The sequence below is a fragment of the Meleagris gallopavo genome, chromosome 7 (genome assembly GCF_905368555.1).
Source record: "Meleagris gallopavo chromosome 7, MGAL_WU_HG_1.1, whole genome shotgun sequence".
Lineage (NCBI taxonomy): Eukaryota > Metazoa > Chordata > Aves > Galliformes > Phasianidae > Meleagris > Meleagris gallopavo.
The window spans coordinates 11,946,700-11,970,743 of record NC_139410.1 but is presented as its reverse complement, the minus strand read 5'-3'; the positions used below and the strand labels follow the sequence as shown (position 1 = coordinate 11,970,743).

General features: G+C 39.3%; 1 protein-coding gene across 10 annotated transcripts; it reads right to left on the bottom strand.

The window, feature by feature from the left end:
* Positions 1-667: 667 nt before the first annotated feature.
* Positions 668-23,868, bottom strand: CMKLR2 (chemerin chemokine-like receptor 2). Of its 10 annotated transcripts, none has more exons than XM_031554165.2 (4): positions 23,751-23,868; positions 14,170-14,317; positions 12,463-12,521; positions 668-3,937 (listed from the first exon to the last, which is right to left on the bottom strand). In XM_031554165.2, exon 4 carries the CDS (start codon positions 3,919-3,921, stop codon positions 2,869-2,871), a length of 1,053 nt encoding a protein of 350 aa, XP_031410025.1. In that variant the 5' UTR covers positions 3,922-3,937; positions 12,463-12,521; positions 14,170-14,317; positions 23,751-23,868; the 3' UTR covers positions 668-2,868. The 10 variants fall into 10 exon arrangements, with proteins under 10 accessions (XP_031410025.1, XP_031410028.1, XP_085084687.1 ...); XM_031554168.2 differs by lacking the exon at positions 23,751-23,868 and adding an exon at positions 23,496-23,655; XM_085228561.1 differs by lacking the exon at positions 23,751-23,868 and adding an exon at positions 23,306-23,645.
* Positions 23,869-24,044: the final 176 nt, after the last annotated feature.

Below are 24,044 nucleotides of genomic sequence, written 5' to 3'. Positions count from 1 at the left end.
CTTAATTAGTACTGCGTAATTCCTGCTTTAAGATCAAGGCCTTGGTGTGCCTTAAACTGCAGGCCAGCATTGGTTTTTAACTGTGAGTACCAGGGTTGTGATCCTTGAGGTGCAATTAACACGCAGATCAGTAGGGGGCAATGTGTCCCTTCAAGAAGACCGAGGAATTGGTAGTCCAACGGTGCCGTGTGCTTGTGAGGATTAACGGGGTGCAGTGGCTACATGCTACAGTTAATGCAGGTGGATAATATCTTGTTTTGTTAAAGTACAGCTTACTACAGTGTCACTATGCCTCTGAAAAATCACTATCTTAGACTGAATGAGATATTCCTGTTTCAAATGTAACCTGTAATGACAAAATCCATAGTAATTTGAGATCTAAAATACAGTCACATATAGTAACATGGGAGGACGGGTGCCTCTTTTAAAAAGGGCTGCCAGCTGCCACTATTTTTAAAGTAACAGTTTTAACAAAAGTGTCAGAAACACTTCCACACAATCTTCAAAAGTACAAACATTAAGAAGCAGTTAACAATTGAACCTGCTGCTATTGTTTTTTTTTTCTCTGCAGTATCTCATAACAAAATCAGATTCCCTTCCTCTGGCTCTTTTTTACATCATAGAGCTTTGAATGAGCATTCTTCTGCCCAAGCAGTGTAGTAGAGTAATTGGATTTTTTTTTTTGTTATTCTTTAGAAACAAATGGAGAATGCTGTCTGTTTTGATTAGGTATCTTCCATTACTCTTGCAGAAATGAGTTGGAGGCAATTATGTAGCTGATCTTGGTATGAAGGAGGTAGCAATAACCTTGCAAAGTTGTTCGTCCATTTTTTCCACAAACCAGGACTGATGTTGGCCAGATTCTATACTATCTGGGGGGAGCTTTTGGATAAGGTGGTGGTTAGATGTTGGCAATATGTTTTTTTTTTTTTAATCCAGAGAGATGATCCAAGCAAAGCATTGTAAAACATTTTCTGATTAAGTACACAAGACAAAGCAAATGTAAAATTCTCTTGTTTAAAAATCAAGTTCTTTGCTTATATATTTGTTCTCCTATATCTAATGTGCATGAAAAAAACTGAATAAACTTTAATTCCTGTAACATAAAAGGTCAGGGTTTTCTTTCATCTTCTGAAAACGTCAGGAAAGTGCTGTTCTGTGAATAGTCACTGTGTATTTGCTGCTGAGAAAAGCAAATGAACACATTCTTCTGAGCCAACAATTTTATTACTCCACTTGGAGTACAGTCAGGAAAGGAGCACTAAAACACATCATTCTTAGAAAGATGTCAAGGAACATGTGAAGAAAAACTGCAAACAGTTGATTTAGGCACACTCAGCTGCATAGTGCCAAAATATTACGGGTGAGTCACGATGTACCAGGCAGTGAATGACTCAAAGGAAAGAATGCTGCTTACCAACTTTCCAGCCCAAAGTTAAATACACTGAAATTCCATAGGTTCTGCCTCACTAAAACTCTGAGACCAGAGCCCAAAGAAACAGCTACAGACCACAATCAGACAGTTGCTATTTATGCAGTTATCAGTACTGGATGTGCTTATGCATGAATACAGATGCATAGTTTTACATACAAGGCCTCATTTACAGTATAAATGTGACTTATGTGTTAGCATATAGGTTATCTGAAAGCCAGTTTTACTCTAGATATATAGGCCAGTAACAATAAAAAGCTAGTTCATAGTTACCTAAAGCTTTATGCTTTTATTCTTCGTGGTTTTATCTCACATACAACTTCTTGATTAAGTGGCATTGCCTCAGAAATTGGTCTGCTCCACTTAGCATGTATATTTGCACTGGTGTAGGTGTGATTCTACAGCAGGCAAGGTGTTGGAGCAGAAAATAGGACAACTGGGTCTAGTGCCTATTTCTTATGCGAGTGAACTTTGTATCTTGGCTATACAATCTTGATTGCAGCTTGGTAGAGAGGTCTGAATTTGGCTACAAGCTTGTGAAAGAATATTGTTGAATTCACTCTACTCCTATTTAGACAATAGGACAAAATGTTTACTGCATCTTAACCTTTGTTTGCAAGACCAGCAGAAAACAGCTAATAATAGTGAAGTCTCTGAAGCCTGGAAGTTTAAACACAAACAGAAAAAGAACATGTGACAAGGGCCTGAAGTCTCAGATTCAGTGGGAAACATTTTCACTAATTCTTTGCATATTTCAAATGAGCCAAAATACTTTCTGAAACACCTGTTTAGTATTTTACAACCAGATGGCATTAAAAGCAAAAACTAAGTGACAAGAAACCACAGCCCCCTGGCTCAGCTCAGTATAAGACAAAACGATGGGAGAAAACATTTTATTTCCATGCTTCTTTAGAAGGAAAAGGCAGCAATTCAGTATTCTCTGTACTGAATTACAGTACAGTAATTGAGTTACTTTTCTGATTGCAGAGTGAAGCTAGTGACAGCTTCTTTTGGCTGGGATATAGCTAGGTGACTCCTAATTTAAACAATAGTGAAGTACGTGTGACACTCATAAACCACTGATGTCTGACCATGATCTCTCATATGAGGATGCCCAGATCAAAAGTGTTATCAGTGGCAATCAGAGGAATGTCATGTGCTCTTTTGTGATCAGTGAAGTATTGTCAGCAACAGGATTACAACAATATTCCTGATAGAAAACCCAGACGACTTTCTATTCAGGCTGTCCATGCTGCAACCATACCACACCCAAATGATGTATCCTTTAAAAACATTTAAAGGAAAGTAGCAAGCACAGTAAAGCCAGCTGTTAATACAAAACTGTATATGCAAAGATGCACATCTCATTGGCAGATGTGAAGCCAACAACACCTCCCAATCTGTCAGCTCTTTTATAGATGGATGGTGGTGAACAGTCACTGAGCAGTTTCGCAGTGGTGCACAGGCACATGACTGTTGTCTGAGTTCCACAGCTGCTCACTGACGGTTCCTGAGCGGCTCACCTCCCACAGTGCCAGTTTTAGCACCTCAGAGACTGTTGTCTTCACCTGAGCCTGAAACTTCTTGCTAATGAGAACATAGAGGATTGGATTGAGACAACTGTTGATGAAAGCAAGGCCCGTGGAGAGGGGAATGCCATCCTGTAGTAAGTCGTGCAAATTTTCGTCATGGTGAGCAGAGAGCTCCACAATGCTGAATATGTGATATGGTGTCCAGCAAAGAAAAAAAGCTACAACTACAGCAATGATTGTCCAGAAGAGCCTGCTAGAAGTCAACACCGTTCTCCTCTTTACTTTAACGATCAGCAATGAGTAACAAATAACCATGGTCAGTAGAGGAAAGAGGTAACCAAATACAAGCCTCACCCAAATCAGAATGTGATGTCTCAGCAAAATGAGTTCTCTGTCATGCACATGGAAGTTGTTGTAGCAAATGGTGACATTGTTGAGAGCAGTAGCTGTGTCTCTAAAGTACAAGGCAGGGCCACCAATAATGGCAGCTGACATCCAAATGATCATACTAAGAATGAGGGTGTTCTTTATAGTCCGGTACTTGTAGGAAAAAACTGGGTGCACAAGGCGGATGTAGCGGTCAAGGCTGATGAATGTCAGGAAGAAAACACTGGCAAACATATTCAGTAGTGCAATGAATGAGTTCATTTTACAGAGCCACTTCCCAAAAGGCCAGTGGAAGCCCATTGCCACGTATGTGATATAAAGGGGCAGAAAGAGAACAAAAATGAAATCTGCAATGGCCAGATTGAGGAACCAGAGCGTAGAGACAGATTTATCCCACTTGAAGCCCATAAACCAGATGACAATGGCATTACCTGGGACTCCTAGAAGAAATGCCACACTGTAAAATGAAAGGGAAATCATATGGGCAATGCTGAGGGTGGACTGGGGTGATTCTTCTTCCTCAGGCAGGTCATAGAAATAAGAGTAGTTCTCAAAATCTTCAAATGTCATGTTGCACAGATGCTTTCTAGGGAAGAAAAGAAATGGAACAATCAATGGGAAACTGTTTTATTGGGTTGTACATAGTAACCTCAACTCCTTTGAGTTTAGTTTCATATTATTTATCATGTCCTAGCTGTCAACCTCTATGACAAAGCTTGTGGAGTATTTGGCTGTAGACATTTAAAAAAAAAACTCCAGACAAGTAGTCCAGGAACTGTTTTCCTTGCTTTTATTTCTTAAGAGAGCACTGACCACAGCATCACGGGTAGCTGATGTATGATTTGTATTCTTTTCTAGTTGGGTTTGATATTTTACTGCTGTAGTGGAAATGCTAAGTCACGGCCTGAAACAGTGATTGAACACCTGGCAGGAAGACAGGGCCAAGCCAGGGGAGCTCAGGTGTATGCAATGAGATTCCCAGACCTCATTTAAGGGCTGGCAGAGGAGGCAAGGGTATCTTGTTGGAGATCCTTGCCTACGTGACACCTTCTGAAGGTAAGCAGCTTCTTTCCTTTATTTCTGTGCCTACAGCTGTTATGTTTGAGAAAACTCTCATTTGTTGCAGTCTGTTGGAAACTCTCAGATGTTGCTCTGCTGTCATTGCTGTACTTTCCATTGCATTACAACTGCTCTGATCCTATTTGAAGCAAGTTTTATGGACCATATCTGTATCAAAAATCAGAGTAGCACTGAGCATCTACAAAGGCAAGGAAGTGACAGGAAATCATCTTTTTAAGAAAAAAAAAAAAGTTCTGTGCATCCTCACATGCTTCAAGTTATAATTAACAAAACATAGACAGTGACTCGGCTAGCAAATGAAAGTTCATGGCTTTATTCCTGTCTATCACATATCTGTCCTCATATCAAGGAATGCTGATTCTCAGGCCCACTCAGTGTTAGATTCCCTGGGGTACAGCCCAGACAAAATGCAGCAAAGGATGTAGAGAAGGAAATATAAGGAAAACACTTCAGTGGCATGCATGCAACTGGCATATTCTTCCACTAGTGATTGGAGAAACAGGTAATAAAGGAAAGAAAACAAAGTTTCCAGAAGAACAATACACACTGTAAGTGCTACAGCTGGAAACGCATTATGTTTAGTTTGTCTTTAAAAAAGTCTCCATTTTCTTCTGTTACAAAAGCTTCTGGAACTTGCAAGTACAATGTGATTTTTCAAATAGGAATTTTCCTCTAAAGCTGAAGAGGAATTGTGTAGGAGGGACAGGAGGAGTAAAAAGGAAAACATAAATCAATAGAAAAATCCAGAAGAAAGAAGAGAAGAAACACACAGGAAAACATCAAATGACAGTTGAGCAGGAAAAAGCACTTAGAGGTCCTGTATTCATTCCAAAGTACAGAAAAATAATAGCATAGATGACCCCGGTCTGACAAAAGTATCTTCCATACTCAAAAGAAATATTCTGCTAATTTCTGTTGTTATTTAAAGCAATGTTTTCTGGCTGCACTGAGAGCAGGATGTGACCAGTCCATTGGCTGTACCATGGATGAGCTCCATAGTACACTTGAGTGCTAGTTCTGTTCAGAAACTGAGACTCAGCCTGCACTTCTGGAATCCAGCTATGCATTCCTGCAATTCCATTAATTCTGGTATGCTAAAAGACAACAGAAGCAGGACATCAGGAGAAAACTGCCTGCAGAAGCACATCTGCAAACCTGTACTTATATAAGTAACTTTCCTTGCATAAGTGAAGCTAAGTATGTGCGCACATTGGCAGGATTTGAATTCTCATTCATAGATGGATGGGACAAGGTTAGAACAACAAAGCTGTGTAACTTCATATCCCTTGTTTAAAAAAAATGCAATATAAGTCACTAGAGTCTCATCTATCAAGAGGCTATGATAACATTTGCCCCTTGCAATTTGCATCAAGCTAAAGGAATGTTATTTGCTTTGCTGCCCTGATAAAATGATACATATTGGGCTGTATTCATGTAATTACATGCCCCACGGGGGTAGGCTCTGCATCAAATACTGGTACCACCCATCTGAGTAATTTTTTCAAATAGCATAACATCTGCTGAGAAATGGTATAAACAAGAAGCAGTGCCACTAACATCTGGAACAACCCTACATTTGGATAGTTTCAGAGAATACTGAAGTTAACTGGGCTTTTAAGTGTCCTTGCCTGTACATGGAATTATACCTTCAAGTTGAATCAGTGCAGTTTTCCAATATCTTGATGATTAACATCCTGTATCTTAGTCATTAGTCAGGTTTGCTGTTTGCTTCTAAGTTTCTCAATAGCTAGCACAATACAACACATGGATTCAAGCATTTTCTCCCTTTACGTGTAACCCCAAAACTATCTTTTCCTAACTGGGCTAAAAACAACAACAATAACAGATGTTTGCCTACTGCCCAACAAGGTTCATTTAATATTTCATGGATGATGTACAGCAGAAAGTATTCAGCATTTAACTGTTTTCTTACAAGCCTCCACCCAAAGAGCATGCATCTAGAATGCAATGTACTTTGAGGAAATATTTTTTTCAAGGCTATCTTTTTACTTATCTCTAACTCAGTCTTCCAGTATAGTAACTCTTCAGCAGTGGGGTAAAAAAGTGGGAGGAACATTGTTTACTGTTGCTCTCAGGGCACAGATGATGAAAGTAGGCTATATGACTAAGACTTAGAAAGACTGCCAATTCAATTTGCAAAGCCCAGAAGCTGCTGCATCTAACTCCCATATATACAAAGCACTTCTGTAACAAGATTCATGGCATTAGGTGCTGCTCTGAAAAAGATAAGCAGCAGAGGATTTTCAGTGGAGCTATGCTGTTTTAAAGCAGTAAGGATGCAGATTTTTTTTTTCTCCTGGTACAACTGTTAACCATCATTCACAACAGACATATGTTTGGGACTGTGTAACACAAAGAAATAAGTTCACTTATTCTTAAACTTTAAAAAGCAGAACTATCTTGAAGTCCAAGTTTCAGATCCTGAAAGTGAAGAAATCATTTTGTATTCCTTATTTTGTTTCTGATATCCTGCACAATCTTTCCCACGTGGCCTAATTTTCAGACTGAGAAGACTCTTCCATGAACCTGTCTGCAAAAAGAGGTCCAGTGGAAAGAGATTTTTTTTGCAGTTTCCATTTGGCTTTCAGGCCTATTGTTAGAAAGTGAGAGAGAGATGATGCTGTTCAGTGTCTCAGACTGGTCCAGAGCTGCAAAAAAGGGCCACAGGGAGGAAAATAATAAACAGGAAAATGTGGTCAGAGACCTGGCAATAGGACCCGGGGGCAGCTACAGGTTACAGAACAGTGTCGTATTGCATTTGGATGAATATAACCAAGTTTAGACTACATCCTGTCTTCTTTCTAAATAGTACACAGTCTGTGTAAAGTGTATGCTTAGCAGTTGTCCTTTGACTGGTGCCTGTTCCTGTTTGCTGAGGTCACAAGCAGCTCTGGAAACTGAGTTTCCTTGATTCAGTGGCTTAATTATGAGTATAGTTGTTAAATGCTAAGCAAATAGGTTTCAGAATGTTTGACTAGGAGGCTTCACTTCCTGTCCCCTTCTGTAAAACTGAAATCAATTAAGAAATGACTTCATAGAAGTATCACACGATGACGCTCAGTGTTAATGCATTTCAGATCCTAGAACAGAACATTCAAAGATTGTTAATAAATGTATCTAAAACATAAAGCCTAAAAGCTGCTGGGAAGACATATTACCCTGTCTCACATGCAATGCCTTTCTCTGTATTTCAGGGGGGAAATGCAGAATAGGATCTGAATTGACAGATTAACAGTTTTTTATTACAAGTGTCTGAAATTTGTATTCTCTACCAACATTATAGTATTCTAGGAAGGTGAGCCATAGTGACAACTCAGACAAATGTCTGAACCTGCTCACAACAGAACAACTTTTGTCACAGTAAGAAGGGCCTTACAGTTATGACATGGGACAAGTTCTATGGACTCTATTCTTGGCTGTGCCGCATGCATCCTCTTTGGCCAAGGGAATTCATTTGACCTCACCATGCTTCAGTCCTGAGGTCAGTGGAATGGCTTTGGAATGAAATTAGGCTGGGTTTTCAATCTAAAATAGGAGAAGACAAAACAGTCACTATTTCCTTCCACCTCACTCAGTGCAAGGTCTTCCTAGGAATTCAGAGTTCTCTGAGCAACATGCAAGTTAGGGTCCAATTTAATTGCACTGGTAACTTATGCCATGTGTTTGGGCTGCAGCCCATGCACTCTCTCCCTCACCTAAAATTTTAGGAATTTACAAATATGTCCAAGGGAAGAGCTTATTATTGTCTGTTTCAGTTAGAAGTTAACAAATATTTGAGTGGCCACCCCTAAATCCACTTGTTCAGTGTGATAAACAGTACTGAAAGCCTTTGGGCAGGTAAATTGATTTCAGTGGTCTCAATGGCTGGCCCTGATTTAATAGGAAAACTATTGTACGTGCAGTTGGCTGTCTCAGTAGTTAGTTTCATAGAGGGCATATAATGCAAAACCCCTCCTTTTAAAGTCCTCACTGATAATTCTGAGCATACCATATTCTGCATGTATGATCTATGGCTACAAGAAAACCTGTTTGTTTGATTCACTTCAACGTTTGTCATTTGTAAGAATTAGATGTTGGAGAACAGTTAGCTTTTCAAAAGGCCACTCAAAGCCTGCTTGTCATGCTGTATCTTCACAATTTGTCTGGACATAGAATTCATTTGAAAGAAAAAAAAAAAAATCTGACACTTTCAAGCTTTTGAGGTGCCAAATCATGAATTTATGTAGCTTCAAATACACAAACATGAAATTCACGTAGTAGATTATCTGTGAAGTTCAAAATGCGGATGGCTGAGCAAGTTTTTAGAAGAATATATATATATAGATATTTCTGGAAAGTATTTTAGAAAGGCATAAGTAAAGATCCTAAAGTTAACAGACAATACTGGTGAGATCACAGACTGGCAGCCAACTATGTGCATAAGATGACCACTTGCCTCCTTGTGGAAACATTCTTATAGCAAGAAGTGTCTGGTACACCCATATTACAAGATTAAATTATAGCTATGGTATAATTTAAGCTTAAATCTGACCCTGCAGATAAAGCTTCTAGGAAACTGGCTGTTTAATCTGGTACACAGAAAAGCAGAATCAAGGCTTGTGTGCATATTTTCTCTTCCACAAAAATGCACAATTGTTCTAATGGTCAGAAGACATACAGTAACAGAGTGACTTTGTATGCCGTTGTGAATTCAACTTGATCATGATAGGTATGAGAGATACTGGAAACATTTTCAAGACACAATAGAGATATAGACTTGCTCTAGCAGATAAGACTGGAGTGTAAATCATCATTCTCCATTGTGTCTCTCACCAAAACAGCGTTAGAAATGCATGTGCAATGTCCTAGGTAGATGTCTTCTAAAACTTACACCAAAAGCAACTGTCTTTAAGCAAGGCCAAACATGATACTGTTAGTCATAACACACCACTTCATCTGTGGTATTGAAGTCATCTGACCAGATAATAGTCTCATAACATTTTGTACTGATGAAGTGAGTCTTGCAGTGAGATTAACTCATAGGACACAGTTAATACTGGTAAAACAATTATTTCAGACACAGACTTCTGTTCCCACAGAAATGTTAAACAACAAATGGAAAACCCAACTCTGCATCTTAAAAAAAAAAAAAAAAAAAAAAAAAAAAAAACCACTTCTGTAATAGGAAAAACCTACAGTAACTCTGGTTTGAATACAACAAATCAGCCAGACAACTGCTGCAATTGAGCAGCTTATTTCCATAAACAGGTAACTCAAAAGTCTCTGGAACCAGCAACTCCATTGGGTAAAAACTGATTTATTTTCACACAGATCCCTAAGAAAAGATGAGAAGAAAACATGAGAACTTGGATGTCCTTGGGATATGCATTGGGAGGAGACAACCTCGTAACTGTGCAGTCAGCTCTTGCTCTCATTCCCCTCTGTTAATACAGCTAAAAGTATAAATAACTCTTTCAGTATCTTTTTGAGTGTAAAGGGTGACTGTAATCTCTGCAAGTCTACTGTGTGACCATAAACATATTAAAAGGTCAAGCAGAGTCAACAATGACAAAACATTAGATTAACAGTGTATCTCAATTAAAATATGGTCTTATATCCTATATGTCAGAACTGTCTGACTATTTTCATAACAGCTAAGTATTCAGAGGTTGTAGTGAAACTGGACTCACATGGAAAGTATCATCAGTTGATTTACAGACAAACAAGAAGGTTGAGAATAAACTACAGGAAGTCTTTGATAAACCGGGTGCTAAACATAGAATCCTTGCCTGGTTCTTCAAACACAGTCTGATCTTCCTTTCTTAAAAATAATGCCATCCTTTCACTCACAATGAAGTGGAGAAACCACAACTTCACCTCTTGGATACCTTCTCTTTCCTAAAATGAGACTCTGTCCTGTGACATGATGCCCACTGTTCTGGTGGGAGCTGGCACCCAGCTGGACAGCCCTGCAGATTCTGGTTGGTTTTCTCTACTGTGAAAAGGAGCCTGGATCTCTGTCCATGCTTATCTTTATCTGTAAGGTTTGAGTTTTGTACATATTCTATTCTTCAAATGCTGTCATTACTTTCTTTAGCTGTGAGCCATCACAGTAACTACCTGTGTAGGATAATGGAGTATCCAGTTTTGAAAATTTTGAGCTTAACAGTGACTGGATGTCTATGATAATAATAGATGTCTGTATTTCTAATCAAGCATGACTTTCTATTGTTCTCATGCAAAAGTTATGTGCAACTTTTATGTCACAACTGTTGCATGTTTGTGATAGAAGAATATTTTGATTGACTTTCAAACAATCATTACATGGTAGTACTACTTTGACAGTGTTCCTAAGAGGCTGTTCTACTTTAGCAAAAATATGCAATAATCACACCTCTTTCCTAACAGGAAGGAGCAAATGAGAGCATAGAAGACACTGAATGCAGAGATTTCTTTCAGACTGATTGTTGTGTCAGCAGACTGATTAAAGCCAACTAAATATATGATAGAAAACAGCCATTATGAAAGTGAGAAGGTTCAACCTCTATTGCCATACCACCAACGTCCACCTCTGATGCTGTGGGCTGACCTAATAAAATAGGAGGCATTACTTTTGGAGCAGCACTTGTAATAGAATAACTGTGTACCACTAGTATTCATACAGAGATTTTTATTTATTTATTACTTTAAGCTTAAGTCTACAATAGCACTGCCTGTATTCTTGAAAAACTGGGGGAAAAAAAAAAAAACAACAAAAAACAACAACAAAAAAAAAACCCACAACAAACACACCATAGTGGTAAAACAACTTCAGGAGGACTGGATATTTATACACTTCCCTAACGTGGTACAGGGAACACACCCTAGCAGCGATAAGAATAGATGGCATCTGATTCAGATGTTAAACTAGAAGCTTGGAAATACTGGTTTTACAGGTTTCCTATATTACCTGTGCAAATCACTTTTATGTCATGTGGAATTAGACTCACCAGATGTGGCACAATACACTCCAGTAAGAGTTTAAGGCACTGAGAAACATCTTACTAAGCTTTATAAAAAGGACAATGGTTCTTAACAATTATGAAACGTCTCACTTGAGCAATATGAGGCCGAGCTCTTTGAAAGATGACCAGAAAGAAGAAATGGGAGTGTTGAAAATTGATGCTTCAGGGACTTTCTACTCAGTTTTCTTGCCTCTCTCAACCAGGTAGCTTCAAAAGAGAGGCACTTGCTGTGCCAGGCTCACGCTTGCTGAAAGAAGTGAGTATTTCATGTTGGCCCTAGACTTTGGAGATCAAAGCCTCACTGCATCTAGGTGCAGTAAGCACATAATAAGAGACAATTTTTGCCTTGTTTATAATCCAAACAGAATAAACAGACACATGAGAAATAGGGAAAGAAGTAACTTGCCTAAAACCAAACAATAGATTCAATGGAAGAGATGAAAGTAGAATCCAGACCTTGCCAAAGCAATGAAGAGGCAAATCTTGTGGATAAAGGGTAAAGGTGTTGGTTCTTATAGTTCTTGAAATATTACTTCTGAGAAGTGTCAGGGACAGGACAGATATTAGGGAAGTAAGAAATAAAAAAAGTTTGGAAGAAGACAAATGAAGTTAACAGAGGTGGGAATACATTGTTCCCTGTCCCCTGGAAGATCTTTCAGTGATTTCTGTGATCTAATCAAGAATTCTAAAACTAAAATTATAAATGCCATTCATTGCCCATTAGATAGTGCATGTTTTTCTGCTTTCTCTGCATGTGGTGACCTGATTTTATATTTAAAAAAAAAAAAAAAGGAAACAAGGAAAAGTCAATTCAAAAGAAGTAGACAGATAACTAAACATCAGGCTAACCATGGAAAATTTAATTTGTTTGGCTTCCATTTTTATACAAGTATACCTAGGTACTAGATGGCCTATGGCTATAAATGTGTTAAAACTTTATCTACAACTCTTAATGATTTTAGGGTCAGAAAAGCATAAGAATAACAGTAGGTACTGGAAACTGGATACTCTTTGGGAGCTAAGGTACCTGGCAAAGTCAGGAGTCTTCTGGAGTGCTGGCCTTTGTGGATATCCTTGAAGACAAACCTGTCTTATAGAAACGGGTTTGGTTAATTTGTTGTCAGGCCCACCAAAGAAAAGAATACTCTAAAGAAATGTAATGCAGTAAAGCAATGGGCAGGTGAAAAAGATCTGCAACAAGGCAGCAAAAATTATCTCTGCAAGAGAGCAGTCATAGCCTGATGTGTGGTTTTTTTTTTTTTAATGTCATATTTCCAAGCCCATGGCATTTGGAACACACTGCAAATAAGTGCATAGAAGCAAATGCTTTGAGGGTAATTTTTCTTTTTGTGTCAGGAGCTTCAAGCACACTGTAAAAGTAGCAAAGAGTGTTGGAGAGATGATCCATGCATGATATCTTCCTTTCTAAAACCAAATGTCTCTTGGCTACCGCCCACCCCAGTCTCAGCAGATCCTTCTGGTAACGTGCCATGAGAAACTGTTCCTCCAACTCAGTTCTCTTCTTCAAAGCCAGCAACAATGCAGCTCTGCTCTCTTATGAAACTTCTAACTTCAGATTGAATGAACGCAAATCAAACCATTATTAGAAATAATGCGTGAAAATTAGCCAGACAACCAGCAAATGCATTGAGAGAGACATTAGAACTGTTGGTACATTCCACAAGACAAAATGAATAGAAAAGCCAGTAACAAAAGCATTCAACAGACTACAGTGTTGTGCAAAACTATCTACTGTTTGGAATAATGGAATTATTCACATATTCACACACAAAAATATCTAAGAACAGATCACAGACTGAAAAATTCAAATGTGATGTTATTCGGGAAGAAAATTTTATTCAGCTAGAATGCAAGTGTGTCTTAATTCTTAATGAATCTATGCATCTTTTATAAAGCTACAAAAAGAGAGTTCTAGTATTTTGTTTGACTTTGCAAAATAGCATTTAAAAAGGATAGAGGGGAAAATGACATGGCCATCGCTAGGGCTGAACAGGAGGTGGAATTCAGCCTTGCTTATTATATGCTCATATAGAAAGCTTCAAATCTTGTTTTTTAGATAACGCTATTCCATGCACTGAGTGACAGCTAGATTCACATTGTTTCCATCTTACTTCATGACAGTAGGGGAAACACACACCTTCCAGCTCAGATCATAAGGAACTCTTTATAATTCTGCATGACTGTAACTGTTCAGAATAATGATGTTCTTATCCTGTTAATAATTACAGGTTTGTCAATTGTTAACAATCAATTTGTTACCTGAAGTTGAAATGATATCCAATTCCTGTTCTGAAATCCAGATCAGAATCAATGTACTTATTTTTCATATTGTTGGAATTCGTGATAGCTGTAGGAGATGTACTATCCCTAAGCCTTAAAGCAAACAAAACTAATGCAGGGTGTGGGGAGATATTTCAGCCAAGGTCAGCTGGCATTCTTTGGCTAGCTAAAACACTTCTTGAGCAACCTATAAACACATTTGAAAGTTATTAAAAATTAAATTCACACCTATTTTCATATCCTTTCTTGCCTCAGGGTTGGTTCAAAATAGCCTTTGAAACAAATGAGTACCACATTCTTTATACTAAGAAATTCTTTCAACCGCTATACTGCCTTACAGAATTTGCTTGTGACTGTTGTTATATTTGTAGATACATGTTATTCTGAAGGAAGAGAAAGAAAGATCTAAAACTTAATAGAAAGATTGACCTACCTTCTTAAGTTCTTCAGAAGAAAGCACACTGTAAGTCGGGGATGTGCTCTCTGTAGCAGAAAGAAGAACGAAGTGATCTGTGGAGTTCAGAGTGACTTCAGTGTGATTCCAGCTGCTTCACTTGGCTACTGCCTTCCTCTTAATAAAGCTGCAGAATGATATAACACTGTGTTTGTTTTCAGCTGTGAGGAAGCTGTTTCCAACTTCCCTTGGTTTGCTAAACCCAGTTTTGAAATATTGCCCTTCTGTATAATCCCAGTATTTCACCAAAATAAATGTTAGACATGTGAATGAATCATTCTGGCCAGCGTCCAAGCAAGCAACAGATGTGGTGGCTGATGAATGGAAATGGACTTTACAGTTGCAGGCCGCTTTTTGTTATGTAGAGAAGGATTTCAACAGTACTACTTTGTTTCTGACCACTCTGGTTTATAGAAAATAAAGTTGAATGAGCAGAAAGATGCTTAAGAAGCTACACTGAAAGCATCATTTGTTAACTGCATGGTGAGATACCTTCAGTTTGCATTTATGATTATTAATCTCCTTTTGTATGCAAGAGAAAAGCAAACTTCTCAAAGTGTGAGTTACTAGTCCTCTTGCCCACCAGTCAGTGTAATTCTGTGGTCAGACATTTGAACTGGGCTTTAGGAGACTTGGCTTCAATCCCAGTTCTGTCAAGAGGCTACTGAGTGTTTGTGGTCAGGCCTCATGCTCTCCATATACCTTAGACTCTCAGCCAGTAAAATGGGAATATTATTCTCCTGGTATCTTCATACCATGGCTTCACCTGACTTCAATGGTACTGCATTCATCGTACCATTTTAAATCAGCTGTGGGCCTGTCAGCCTACCCTTACCAAAAACCAAATGTTCTAGTGGAAGGAATAATCTTAACAGCTGTACTCATCTGTGACTAATGCAAGACACCTAAAATGCTCAACTGATTGAATTCAGTCAATTGCAAATCTTCCAGGTATCAACTCTACTGATTCCAGTAAAAACAAAAATAAAAAAAATAAAAAGAGGGAATTACCTAGTGAGAAGAAGCAACACTGAAATTTCAGTCAATAAGACTATCAATTTTAAGCACTGCTGTTATGGCTCACAAGCTATAGAACCTATCAGGAGCCAGAAACTCCTTCCAGCAAAACAACCAGCTTTGTCTGTCTTTCCCGTTAGCTCTTCTTGTTCTGCCAATATAACATAAAATGCTGATAGCTTGTATGAAGTGGAAAAAGCTACGAATGAAAGAAGGATGGAGGTTATGTTACAGCAGGACACAGAGTCTGGACCTGGAGAAAATGATGGTGGTGGGACATAACACCTGCAAATGTGTGACATAGAGACAGATAGCTGGGTTACCCAAAGAGAGCGGGAAGATTTCAGGAGACCACATGATTTGGCACCTCATTTGTGTACTTCTCGATGCTTAAATTTCTTATTTCTTCTAGGTAACTGATAGGTGAATCTTAGCTGATAAAAAAGCTCTTTTAATAGCAGTTCTTTTGTAAATATTGGGATAGGGTGAATACAGGCACCATTTAACTGCAGATCTGTGGAGTATTTTGCTTGTAACAGTACACAAATTTATCTCTGTAGGTACTGATAAAAAAGAATAAGGGAGAACATTTTCATACAAGTAACAGATTTGGAGTTCAACAGCTGTGAACAAACTAGGTTCATTGAAAAGCAAGTGCATTTTAAAGCACTTCAGAAATTTCTTTAAAAATAAACAGACAAAAAAAAGCAATCTACAGAACAAAAACAGCATATATGGAAGAAAAAAAATGCGGAGAAGCCTTCGAAAGTGCCTTACCAGTATTAACCAAAGTTCAAATTAGAAACTGACTAATGAAGCCAAACCAGCTTTAATTTACCAGGCTTAGAAATAACTGCTTGATAGTTGTGCCTACTTTCACTTTGTGACAACTACTGCTTCCCATCCATACCACCACCAGTTATCAAGCTGTATATTAATATGAGCAGATAATCTCAGCACTGAAGAACACATCAGACTAAATCCAAAGTGTATAAAATCAGTTGCATTAATCGTGAATTTGTAAATTCAGTCAAACAAAAGATATTTGTTTTTCCCAGAGTTAATTTTAAGCTGAACAACACAAGAAATAAGCTACTTACTTTTTGAGGATTCAGATGTTTAGAGTTAAGTTTGTTTCATTTTTAATTATTCACTATTCCTTTGTGCTCATTGTTTGAATTAACACCTCACCAATACAAATCCACTCTGGAAAGACTGAAATTAACCACCTAACAATCAGGAAAAGAGTAATTTCCTTCCTTTCCATGAAACTAACGACTATTTATGCCCATCCTTTCGGTGAAGCTGCAATGTTTGCTTGTGGCTTAACTGCCCACTATATACCATAGTCAGCAACTATAACAACATTCTCCAGCATTTAGACCAAACAACCTGATGAAGGGAGGTTTGGCTTTTAGCAGATCCACATCCTCCTTATATGCAGATATTGGAATTCTGAAGACTTTCATGTATAAAGTGTTGGAAAAAATCAACGATGCAAAAAACCACACAAGCATAGAAATGAATGACTATGTACATATATATATCTATATGCATACAAGTTTGAACAAGATCTTTAAAAGCAGCACTTTATGCAACTCCCGCAAACATAACAAACAAAGATTTATGATGAGTATTGGACACTCATTTACAAGGAAGCGAAAGAAAAGCAGAGGAACCTGAGCCATACTTTTTCAGGATTTTAGCTACCTCCATCCACTTGGGTCCACCAGTATGGATGCCTGTACCTACTCTTTCAAATAAGTCTTTTTTTTCTATTTAAAGTCTAAGTTCTGAGGGTTCAGTCATCCATCTTTTATACACCAGCCCTGTGATTAAGCTCCCAAATCCACAGTTCTGCTGGGATTGTGTCCTGGTGTTGCACACAGCAGACATAACTGTGACCCAGGAGGTCATCTAAGTTTCATTTTCTGCAATCATCCATAACAATTCACAGCTAAATCATTAAAGTTCTCCCGATGATTAACAATGCAGAAAGCAAGCAGGATCATAAGGAGGAGAGGATGAGTGCCAGTTCCTCATTAGCCTGCCACTAGCCTATTTCTCTCAGCTACTGCAATAGATATGACAGAGCTGCTCTGAAACACAAGCAAACTGCAATTGGTAATTAAAAAGTTCTCATCATATACAAAATACAGAGAGCAAAGCTGAGGTTTGATACAAAATTAAGGACAGCTCCCTGAAAATAGAACAGGCAAGGTGCCTATATAGGACATTCAGGTTATCAAGCAAGGTTGCTGCTTTGTGGCATTATTCCTCAAATTCTTAACAAAGAGAAATATGTAGGCACGTGTGGAACAGTGAAGCCTGCTGGTTACTCTCTACAGCTGTTGACATTTCTTAGGATTTATGGACATGCAAAGGCTTTAAACTGGACAGTAGCACCTTATACATAAATGGATAATGGATCCCGAACACCAGTGCAGAGCCATGGCAAATGAAGTCCAAACCAAGCCTGAATAAAGCCTAATCAGCTGTGGATCCTCTCAGATGCTAATGTCAGTGTATTCAGCACACACACATTTGTATATTTAAAGTTGCTTTTTCCATTTGTCAGATTGCTTTTCTGCTTGGTGGATGTAAACACTTTTTGTGAAAGGTGCCAGGTGACCTTGACTTCATGGGTATCAAAGTTATTTTTCCACAGCAATGAATGTGAGACTTAAGAGAAGGAATGTAAGCTCCTGGTCGCTGTTCTGGATTTGCCCCCTCCTCTGATCGCTATCAAAGGAGAGCCTTCTAAAGCCTACCTAGCTCTCTGCCTCTCTAAGGAAAAGGGAGCTGAGAAACCTGAGCTTGATAGAAAATGGCAAGGCCATTACTGGTTGAATACTGTGCTGTCAGAACATTTCCATGCTGTGTATCACCTATCTCTCAAGTTTCCAGGAAAAGCTTCAGTGATGGTTGAATCTTCCCACCAGTATTCTGTTCCATTTTGTTGCAATGTGACAGATGGCAGCAGAGGGGCAGTCAGACAAAATGGTGTCTGACGTGGAAGTGCAGATGAAGCAAAGGGGTGGAATTGAATTGTTCCACACAGAAAAAAAATGGCACCCATTGACATTCCTCGATGGTTGCTGAATGTTTCTGGAGACCAAAGAGTGGATGTGAGCTCAGCGAGGGCTGGGTGGTACATTTCAGCAGTGGTGAGAACAGTGCAGAAGACAAGCGATGATCCAGACAGCCATGCAAGTTTTTACAAGCACAGCACGCAGCCTCTTTGTCATCACTGAGCAAAATGCATAGGTAATGGTGGTGACTATGTTTTGTAGGTGAGAATTTGCTCTACCAAACAGTGTTATTCTGCTCTTTGTGTCTTTTGTATTTTCCAAGGAAATAAATAGGAGTGACTTTTGGAGTGACCCACTTTCCATTTTTGTTACCCTTGCAGAGAGGGAAACTCCCTCTCTGCCACTTCACAGGGAACTGCCACTTCTCCATTTCAAGATGAGAATTGAGGCAAGAGGTCATCATACTAAGTGCGTGTACCTCGGATCCAAAGCAGAAACTGATTCCCTGTTACTTCTGTATTACACACATTGACCATTCACCAACGTGTAAGAGACTTCTGGTTTTACTGATGGACCAGAAAACAAAGACACTAAACTCTGATCCAGAGAACTACTACAGTTACAGTAATAGCACACCAAATGCTGAACACCACAAATAAAAGTTTTTTTGTTCTTTTACTTACTCCATTTTCTGAATTTTCCATGAAATTGACTCCATATTTTCCAACTGGAAGAGAAAGAGGTTTCTTTCAAAGGCTGACGTTGTTGCTTATCAGCTTTGCTAGACTAAAAGCAAGTTTTGTCCCTGGAGAAAAACAGAGCTTCTCTATTCCACACTATTTAACTTCCTGCTTTTTTCTTTTTTTTTTTTTTTCCTGAATAGCATAAAGAAATCTTTCTTTAAATGATTCCCAAAGTAAAACAACGTAGAGACTGCTTGCTCTCCGATGTAAGAAAATATTTTATGTGGTTTATTGTGGGAACGTTAAAAAAAATTAAATATAATTTAGAACAACCAATGTGGAAGAAAAGAGCATTTATTTAACTTCCTTGGGAATACATTCTGACCCCACCTTAAGCTGCCTGCAGAACATCAACTGACTCAAATAATAGCATATATATTTGCAGCTCCCCAACTCCTATAAATTACACTACAGATGAGGAAGCTGCTGAGGTATTTTACAGTCAGGGTCATCTTACATTCACACACATCTATTTAAAACTGGACCTTTTCAAATGAAATGTATGTATATAAACATTTAATTTAGATATTCAAAGGGGTCAAGGTAGGTAGATAACTTTTGGGAGCCTGAACACTGAACAGCTCTTAAAAAACAGAATACATCTCCACTAAGCTTTGAGAAAATTAGCTCTATTGGAAATACATTACTCCCTGCCTGAATAATAGGGATAAATATTTACTTTCATGAAAAATCACGGAGTTCCTACTATGATGGAAAGGAGGTGAGCTAGAAGGGAATAACTGCCATTTACAATTCCTATTTAAAATACTTCAAGGCTCACATTAACTTCTCACATAAAACCCATGTTAATTTGGTGACATATCTATATCATGAAAAAGAAGGATAGTTTAAAATCTGCCCATCAAATCATTCTGCCATGCAGATGAGAATAAAGCTGTTCTAAGTGTGTCCTGTTATCTGTGGTTAATACTAGAACCTACTGTCCTTTCCATTTCCTTCATAGGTGGAAGATCTCAGGTCATAGAGCTCCCTTCAGCACAAGCAAATGGAGTCATTTTACTACTTTCCACTGCATGGAAATTGCTGGCATGTCCATTTCAGAAACTATTGTATATTTCAGAGTGATTTGGTAATGAACACCTACACTTGAAAATGTCAGTTCTCAAGGGCTGATCTGACTATATCAAACAGGCAAGTTTAAATGGTGCTATTTTTTTAAAAGAAATATAAATCAAATGGGAAGTAGAATTAAGAAATGTTAAGGGACTGTTATTTCTGAAGCTAAAAATAAACCCATGCACAAGCTGAAGGTGAAAGAATATCCTGCAATTCATGACCAGTCATGACAAGCAACTCCCAACCTACTTCCTGACCCAGTCCTGTTCTTTGTGTCACGTTTCTGAAAACACAGACACTTATTTCAGAGAGATGAGCTCGCTGAACAGTTATTAGCAGAGAGTAGAAATAGCTGTGAATGCAACACCAAACTATTTAGCACTTTATGATAAAAGATGCTTTCTCTGAAAGCAAACATTATTTCGAGTTTCAAATAGGAAAAGGATCTGGAGGCATTTCCCCTTTACTTTGAAAAGTCAAGCAAATTTTATTTTGCTCCACAAGAGGGCTGTGTGGACACCAAGACATTTTCCTTATGCTATCTTCAGCAGCATGGCTAGGCTCAGTCCAGTAAGAAAGCAATTCATGCAGTGCTAGATCAACACATACAAATCACTCAACTGCTGCTTTCTTTGCAGAAAGTCTGTTCATAATTTCTGTTTTAGGACAAAGTGTCTCAAAAACATGTTAATTTAAGCTACTGGAAAGATCGAGAACAGTTGAGCAGTACTAGGGTAGGGATTTAAAGGGTAAACAAGAACAGAAGTAGCCTATTATGCAGAAACTTTCTGGAAGCATTGAATTCTGATACATTTTGTACATTTTCAGTGTTTAAGTGACACATTTTGAGTTGTCTCATCAGCATTCCTTCTGGATGACTTGCCAACAAATGAACAGCAACAGCAGCTGTACCAGCAACAACAACAGGCTCTGAAACGAGCGTGAATGCCACTGAATTTTGCTCAGCATTATCATAATAAAAATCTCTCTAATGTACATGTGTACAAAAATCTATTATCCAGAGCTGTTACAGAAATAAATAGATAAATAAACAAATAGTTGGGTGGAGGGCGTTAATATTATCCTTTAACACATAAGTTTTTTTGTTTGTTTGTTTTAAACTCTGAAAACAGTATTACTGGGTATAATTGGAGTGATCATACAGGGGAAAAAATAACACAGAATATCACATCATTCCTCCAGTTAATCTGGTACCTCAGAACAGTGGCCCCCACAAGATTCTTGAAAAATACCAACAGTCCTTTAAGAGAATTCTACACTTCTTCATAATCAAAGCTTTTAATATAATACCACATATCATGGAACACTCATTCTCCTACAGAGTTGAAGAGATCTACCTTTCCCAAGTTCACTCAGAACTGAAGTGCTCTAAAATCTTCACACTTGCTTTGGACTGCTTTGAAATTTGCTGTACTTGTAGTCCAGGCAAGGTCTTGCTATCCACCTTTGTAGCCGTTTGGCTACAGTACTCTCTGCATGCCTCAAAGCCCAGCCCTCAACGGATGTCAGTCATTCAACACTTAGCTCAGACCCTTACACAATTTTACCAAAACAGCAATTCAATGAGAATATAGGCATTTAAAATTTAAATGGAAAGCACATATGCAACAAACTGAAATTCTGAGCAACTTTCCTCCCAGATAGTTTTATCAACCTTGATTTTCATTTGTTACTCTTTCTCTACAACCTTAAGACAACGACTGGAAAAATTTGACTCTTTTAAGAAAAATATATACTGTTTACATTTGTCAGAGGTATGTTTTTCTTCATAGCTATACATTTGACATGGATTTGGCTAACAGGAGCAGAAAAGCATATCAAATCGAAGCAAAAGTAGAAAGCAAAGCAGTTCAAGTTGAATGAGACAGTATATGGAAACAATTGGCACAGATATCATCTGTGGGGAAAAAAAAATTGGATACTCATATCAGAAGAGAGGAATTTTTAAAAGAGGCAAGTTTCTCAGTCCTGACTGATCATTCATGTACATACGTATTAGGTTAGCTGCTAGGGTTAAAAGGAGACTAGAGGGAAGGGATCTCTGTCAGTACCTTACCTGAGCTTGAATCAAGATGTAACCTCAAGTTTGTAAATACAGAAAGAGCTGGAAGCCATGAAATACCTGACAATACATACCTGAATTCTGCTATCTTTGATTGATAGTCCGAAAGATAGAAAAATCCTTTCTATTTTCACAAAAAAATACTCAGGAATATTCCAAGGACAAGTTAGATGGCATTGTAAGATGGATTCTGCACTGTTCTTTGCTAAGGATTTCTGTTTTACAGCTATTGTGGGACTGAAATGTCAGTACTTGAGCTACACCAAAACCTCAGATACGTAACTGAGCTTACTTTGTTCCAACAAGTTACACAGGGGTGGTAATCCATAGTAACTCACCAAGCTTGCTGTGAACCCATCATAAAGGTAAACTATTTTGGCATTAGATAGTATTTCAAAGTTTGCTGCAGACAGAGCATACACCTTTAAACAATGCAGCTCTGCCCACATGAAATAATTTGGCCATGAGCCTGAGCTTTCACACATGTAAATATTCTCCAAAGACATGCTGCATCTGCAAGATTTTATGACTGCTTCTCACATATCTCCATTGCTACCAGCAGGATGCACTCTAAAACTAGGCTTTCCCCTGTCCGTCACTGAAATCAAGAATCATTTCCACATTACTGCAGTGACTGATTCTCTCCACATATGTTTGTATTGCAAACCCATAACTTCTGACCAGCCCATCTTATTCAGTTACGCCCAACAAAATAAACATAACTACAATTACACTGTTTCGTGGATCTTGTCAGCCTTGAGAAGCACAACCTCTACGCAATACGCACCTAAATGCAGTATCCCCCCTTCTTATTTCATCTAAGCTAAGAGTTTTGCCAAGTTCTATATTGAACCAGGCAACCGGGCAACTTAAGTTCTGCATAAGCTACTGATCCATTGGCAATGAAAACATATCTTTATTGAAGCAAAAGGAGCCAAAGAATCCAACAGCAATTTGAGTAATTTCCCTCCTAAAGCGAAGCCTCCTCCCGCTGCTCTGCAGTTTATCTGTGACTTTCTGTGTTCAATTACACGTTCAGTGTGGGCAGACGTTTCAAAGACGTGGTTTTATAATCACACAACAGCAGCCCCCTTTTACAGCAACCGCACTTCAAATTTTCCAGTCATTCCCCCCGCTGCACAAGTCACGGCTGGTATCTGCACCTGTCTTTGCACGTCAGTGTTAGTCACCTTTGCCTCTACTCCGGCTGCTTAAAACACGCTGCTTCCAGCAACCGCAACACGAGGGAAACACGCAATCTCTGCTTTCCCACGGGAGATTAGATCTGAAGCTTTAAAAACCTACAATTGAAAGCTAAAAGGAACTTGAACTATGCCCTATTCTTAAGCTCACTTGTGAGAAAACCGAAAGTTTTTTTATTTCCACGGAACGCGAGCAAATCCAGCTTCAGACCAGACTTCAAGCCGCCGTCTCCCCGCCGCCGTCGTGCCGAGGAACTCCAGCAACCGCCGCCCGAAGGGAGGAGCTCAGCGCCCACCGCCCTGCCCACAGGGCGGCCCTCCAAACCGCCCTCCGCCCACTGCACCGCCCCGGAGCAGGAAGCCGGGATGGCGTCCCATGACCCCAGCGTGGCACGGAAGGACTTACTGGGAAGGGACGGAGGTGAGGCAGTGCCGGGGAGCGAGTCGGGCGGCGTGCAGCAGCGGCGAGAAGGCGCTCCGCGGGGCGGGGGGCAGGCGGCGGGAGGGACCGTCAAGGCCGTCTAGGCGAACGAGCGCGCGCGGAGAGGGGCGGGGTCCGCGCGCTGCTCAGCGGACCTGCGCGCGCGCGCGCTCACGGGCATGGCGCCGGCAGCGCCCCCTCAGCCGCCGCCTCGCCCCGCAGCCCGGCATTGCGGCGGGGAGGGCTGGCCGTGCCTGGCGGAGCCCTCGGAGCACCGCG

What these genes read in the sequence shown, in the direction of transcription:
- CMKLR2 (XM_031554165.2), bottom strand. Translation starts at nt 3,921, where the DNA reads ATGACATTTGAAGATTTTGAGAACTACTCTTATTTCTATGACCTGCCT.